General features: G+C 45.9%; 2 protein-coding genes across 2 annotated transcripts; one reads left to right on the top strand and one right to left on the bottom strand.

The window, feature by feature from the left end:
• On the top strand, positions 1-527 carry LOC140219780 (uncharacterized). The gene is made up of 2 exons (XM_072289615.1): positions 1-225; positions 294-527. Exons 1-2 carry the CDS (start codon positions 1-3, stop codon positions 525-527), a joined length of 459 nt encoding a protein of 152 aa, XP_072145716.1.
• A 1,589-nt stretch (positions 528-2,116) lies between these two features.
• On the bottom strand, positions 2,117-3,697 carry LOC140215391 (uncharacterized). Its single transcript, XM_072285975.1, has one exon. The coding sequence runs from the start codon at positions 3,445-3,447 to the stop codon at positions 2,638-2,640; it is 810 nt and encodes a 269-aa protein (XP_072142076.1). The 5' UTR covers positions 3,448-3,697; the 3' UTR covers positions 2,117-2,637.
• Between the last annotated feature and the right edge of the window lie 2,410 nt (positions 3,698-6,107).

Genomic DNA, 6,107 nt, shown 5'->3' with positions numbered 1-6,107 from the left:
ATGGCAGCGGTTAGCGACCACCGTGTGTTGTTTTGCGGTTTCCGCAGGATAAATAATGTTGACAGCTACTTCAAGAAGAGTTGCTTGTCGCTTGGGAGGAAGCTGTACGCGAGTGGGCATGTGTATGGTGTCAAAGAGGAATTACTGAGCGCGACGGGGCCGTCCGATATCGTCGGGAAATGCATAGCAGAAATGAAATCCGTCGACTACAAGGTGCGACTGCAGGTGAGCTCTTTATTTTTTTATTCTTGTATGTGTCAGTAATTAGGCTACCATTGCTTTTTTTTTTTTAGTTATCAGCAGGAGAGAGAATCATAACACAAGCGAGCTGCACATGTAAGGCTGGCTGCGCGGGCTGGTGCAAACACGCCGTGGCTGTGGCAGTGTTTGTAAATGGTTACAAACACACCTCTTGTACTGATTTGCCGTGCGCGTGGAACAAGCCTGCTACCCGGCCAAACATTGATGCCAAGAAGACTCTTGAGGACCTTTTCCAAGGTAAGAATCTTCAATTCCTGCTGCACTAAAGCGCGATTTCACATATCAGAATGCGTTTGCGATTTTACATATCAGAATGCGGTTGCTTACACAGGTCCGCCAGAGCCAGTCGCGATTCTGCAGCGGGTAGACCCCGAAGCCATATTCTCGCAATTTCCAGACATTCAGTGTCCCTTGCGAGAAATTCTCGAAACGGAGCACGCTGTGCTGAAACTCGCATCAGAGCCGTTAGAGCAAGCGGCCGACAGCTTAGACCGTGAGCTCCTAGAGAAAATGATGCACTGCGACCGCCACTTACATAACATGATGGAGGTTGCCTGCACTTGGCCATTGAAACTGAAAAAATGCGACATGCTGCAAAAATTGTCAGCTTGTGAAAAAGCATTTTATGAAAAATTTGTTGCGTATAATTTGGACCAGATAATTGAGATTGCCGAGATGACAAAAAGGCAGGCTGCAGTGCAAAGGTTTGGGAGCATATTTATAAGTTATATTGCTTGCTACATTATGTTTTTTGTGATGCACACACAGACATACAAAAAAATAACATTGGTCCTTGCAGATGGCACGAGGAACGTCGCGTACGCCTTTCAAGCTCGACTGCACACCGAGTGAAGACGAGGGCTGCAGATTTTGATGGACTAGCAGAAGCAATGGCGTCCCCGCGATTATTTACACCTGCTGCCACTTCTTACGGTAAGACATGTGAGAAAGTAAAGAAAAATAAAGAAGCTAGTTGCGGAATCTAGCATACTCCACTTTGTGCCGCAAGAAGCTTTTTTTTACCATGAAAGCGGTTCATTATGAGATGTATTAATTTTGCATCCAATTACCTTTTCCGCGTGCAGGAAGAAAGACTGAGGATGAAGCAAGAGATGAACTGTCAGCAGCATTGCAGCTTCCCATTCATAAGGTATTTGAAAGGTAATACACTGTGAAAGTATGAACAGTTTTTGTAAATATTTATTGCAGGTTGGACTCATCGTGTCACCACTGCAACCCTGGCTGTGCTGTAGCCCAGACGGCATTGTGGAGCGCAACGAAGCAATACACCTGGTTGAAATTAAGTGTCCGTATTCCCTAAAGGACAGTCTCCTCATTGACCACGAAAATCTAGTCAGCTTTGTAGCATACATTGTGTACGAAAACGGGCGCCTGAGCTTAAAAAGGGGCCACCAGTACTTCACGCAGGTGATGCTTATGCTTTATATTTTAGGACTGGAACACGCTTTCTTTTTTGTTTATTCCAAAAAGCAAAGTATAATCGTAAATGTTGACCGGGATGACCGCTTCTTGGCCGAATATGTGCCAAAGTTTGAGTACTTTTATTTTAATTATTTCATAAAGCGACTTGCTTGCCACTGTTGCTAAGCGTTCGCTTACCCGACATAAATTATGTTTGCGGTTTGTACTGAAAACTTTGACGCTTAATCTGTGGCCGTTCTGCTCAGTTCAGGATGGCAGGAAATTATACGAGGCAGCGTTCTCTTGGAAGCTACCTTTGCAGTCAACCGAAGCCGAGTACTGACTGAGAGGGTGTGGCGCCTTAAACTATTCGCAGAATGGCCAGTCGGGCGTGGCTAAAACACCTGGGTAAGGCAGCTAAGCTTTTCTTGAATGTTTCTGAACTTCTGCCTTGTGGTGACACTGAAAAAAAGGGCTCCCCCAGCTTCAACTTCTGTTGAGCAGAAAAAACAATTGTGAAGTCACACAGGTGCGTGTGTGTGACGACATTGTGTTGTGTATCTGTGTGTCCCCCACCTCTTACGTGTTGAGAGTGATCGAAGGTGCAATAAATATTTATTATAAAATGCGAGAAGCAGTAACATTGAGCTCTTGATTGTAGATAAAGTGCATTACACAAAGCAACATTTATTAGCGCTACAATTCCTTACAAGTTCACAAAGCTGCCACACTACACTGTGCATATCGCGGCGATGTAACAAAAGCTACTTCAAACACCTCATAACCACTGTCAAATGACGAGCTTTTCTACATATTTCACAAATAAATGCAGATGGAACACTGACACTGTGAGAGCTTGCAATGGATCAAGTATACCCTACAATAATTAAAGCTATTTTAAAAAAAAGCATACCTTATGCTGAGTTACAGCAGTGAGCCGTTAAGTGTGAAGCATCAATTTTGATCGTCTTCATGCCTTTGTGCACTTAAGATTGATGGCTGCAAATTCACGAGCATGCAGCACATACGCATAATGTCACTCATATGAGGTATCAGGTCATTAGTAACACGTGCATTAACAATATTGAACAGCTTGATGCGCTGGATTGCTCGTTCAACATGAATGCGTACTTGTGCAATATTGTATGTCTGTTGCAGCTCCTCATAAGTAAACTGCACATTACCTTTGGAGAACGGGGGCAAGATAACAATTCCTTTGCTGCCTTCCACTGGTGCTCTGATACCAGGAAAACCCTTGTCAGCGAGGACAACATCACCTGGTTCAATCCTGTCGAGGAAGCCTGACTCGAGTGTGATATGTGTATCTGAAGCACGACCTCCATAGGCCTTTGACACAAACGTCACAGCACCATTCGGCAAAATTGCAATAAGAAATTTTATCGTGTAGCACCCTTTGTAATGTGAAAATAAACTTCGTCGCTGCTCTACAGTGGGCGGCTCTTCTGTCCTCACTTCTGTGCAATCAATGATGAAGCGGCAGTTAGGATAATGGACCTTGAAACAAGCTGGCATTGCTGCTCTTACGTTAGCCTGTGACGGCTCGGGAATGAACTGTTCCATTGAGGAGAGAAGATTTCTCAAAACAAAAAAAAATATGCGGCTGACAGCTGTTCGATGCAGGCCAAAAAGAACGGCTATGCTTGCAAATGATATGCCAAGCTTCATCTTCATTAAAAATATCACAATCTTTTGTGGCACAGGGACATCAATGCGCCGTACAACCACAGACGAAAACAGAGACATTAGCAGAGCAAAAACATTTGCGTTCACACCACACAGTTCTCTGAAAGCGTTCACTCTTCCACACAAGGAGTCGTAACCAAGGAACACACAACTTCGCTCCTCAGGGCCACTTGCTGTAGAGCTCGTTGCAACTTCCGCCTGCACACTTTTGTCGATGGTACTGACATGTGACACTTGCGTCGAAGCAGTACCCTGGGTGACGACAGAAAGAAACAGATTGCATGGGCCCAGAGACGAGTCGTTTTCTGTCTGAGTCGCCTAAGAAAAGAGATTAGGAAGGAGCATGTTTATAAAAAGGCAGATGTACGAAGAACACATATAAATACACGCGCCATTCATGTACAGACCAAGAGCACAGATGTGACCAAACAAATAAAGCATTCTTTTGTACAGATGAGGCACATTAAATCAAGCAAGAGACAGCAGCAGTACACCAATAAATGGCGTGCAATATTAAGCTGTGTGGACTCCGGAGCTGCGCCAAGGATTAAAATATTGTTAGCACAGTACAGTGCATATAAATTTGCAAGCAGCTTACCACAGAGACAAATCTGTCGGACGTGTTATCGGCCAGTTCAGGTGCGTCTCGCGGTGAGCCTGCAACGGATTCCTCGATGTCTGAATTTTCAGGTGGAACGGCTGATGATGGTGGTTTAGCGACTAGCAGAGACGATCTGCGCAGCTGAAGCCTTCAAGAAGAAAAAAAAGGAAACACGTTAGTGTGAAACTATGTCCTATCTCACTAACGGACGCGCTTCATACGTCCTGACTTCCTTAATTTAGGCACTTTGTTATTGACTCCTACGAATCGGAAAAAAAAAGTGTGCTCCATGCTGCGCTAACGCTCACCTTTGGTACCTCTCGAGCTTTGTCTTGGGCAACACGCCATCATCTTTCTTGTAGCACGAGGGAAATAATGTCTGCACGTACGCTGGGTGCTGAGCTATCGAGCTCTTTTCGTTGCCAACAAAGTGGACGCTGCAAATGCGCGTCTGATTCCGCACCGGCTGCCACTGCTCGCCGTTCGGGCTGGCAAAGAGAAATGATTTGCTCATGCATGAGTACAAAAGGCGAAAATAAGCACATGAAAGTTAGATCGTTCATAGACGAAGTCTGAGGCGTAGTTTACCTTGCGCGTCGCACAGCCGTGATCCAACGTTGTCTTCTTTCAGCTTCGTAGGATTTCCATGGGAACCGGTAGAATTTTACAGGCGGCTGTTTTCCAACAGTGTTCCTATAGCTATTATGGCAGCCATACACACAGCAGTACGGAGAAGTGCCGGACTTTCGCGGCTTCTTCACGTCCTTTTGGCGAGCTGCCATGCTGCTCTAACGTGACTGCGCGCCTGGGAGCAACTAACAGCCAACCTAACTTTACCGCCGCCTACGGAAGGTGGCGCTACCAGCTCGGCTGGAAACACCAGCGCACTAGCCCTATACATCTCAACTATTCCCCTTTCAGAAAGCGCGAGCCGCTATGCCGCATTCATCTCCCCTGTAGGCACTTTTCGCCCTCTCGCTCTCAGCTTCGGGCGGAAGAACGCGCCGTTTAGCTTCTCTAAGTTAATGGATATTGTCCTAAAAGACTTGCAGGAGTTCGTCTTGCCATATCTTTATGATGTAGCAATTTTTTCGGACAGCTGGGAACAACACGTATCGCACCTCAAACATGTGTTCTCACGGTTGAGGGAAGCCGGCTTGTGTAGATTGTGTAGAAAAAGTGTAGATTTGGGTGTTCGCAGGTTACTTGTCTGGACCATGTTGTCGGCCAGGGCATGAGACGGCCGGCCGAGCTGAAGATAACTACGATTGGAGAATTTTCTCAGCCGCCCACGAAAACAGACCTTCGTTCATTTTTGGTACTTGCGGGGTACTATCAACGATACATTCAGAATTACTCGCAAATGGCAAGTCCATTAACGGGCGCCCTCCGAAGGGGAGCACCGAGTAGCGTACACTGGGATAAGGACAAAGAGAACGCTTTCCAAAGTTTCAAAACGCTATTGGTTTCTCGTCCTGTGCTTCGCGCGCCAGACTACACAAAGGAATTCATAGTTCATTGCGACGCAAGCGACAGAGGTATGGGCGTGGTACTTAGTCAGGTCGGCGGCGATAACGAGGAGCATCCTATCCTCTATGCCAGCCGTAAACTAAATGTGAAAGAGGAAGCCTACAGCGCTTCAGAGAAGGAATGCGTTTGTTTAGTTTGGGCCACCCAGAATTTGTCGTGTTACTTGTACGGAGCGAAGTTCATCTTCGAGACCGACCACTGTCCTCTGACGTGGCTCAATCAAGTGTCACACAAAAATGGCCGCTTGCTCCGATGGAGTCTCACTCTCCAAGAGTACAACTTCTCCGTTAGATATAAAAAGGGAAAGTTGTATAGCAATGCGGATTGTTTGAGCAGGCTAATTGGAATTCTGCGTTTGAGGATCCCGCCAAAATTGTAGGGTTACTAGTGTTAGTTTTGTTAAGCCAAGAAGATCCCCTCTCATTTAGCAGAATTCCCTCCATCATTGCTGAATTTGTCAGCACGAAATTGCTTCAAAAATTGGCATAGCGAAATGCAGCAGTTTTAGTTTCTGTACTTATGTTTTCTTTGAAGCCTAGCGGGTCTAAAGTGAGAACCAAGGTACGTCATCTCGGCGCAGAGCCGTGTT

The sequence above is a fragment of the Dermacentor andersoni genome, chromosome 1 (assembly GCF_023375885.2).
Source record: "Dermacentor andersoni chromosome 1, qqDerAnde1_hic_scaffold, whole genome shotgun sequence".
Classification (NCBI taxonomy): Eukaryota; Metazoa; Arthropoda; class Arachnida; order Ixodida; family Ixodidae; genus Dermacentor; species Dermacentor andersoni.
This window is presented reverse-complemented; position numbering and strand designations above follow the sequence as displayed.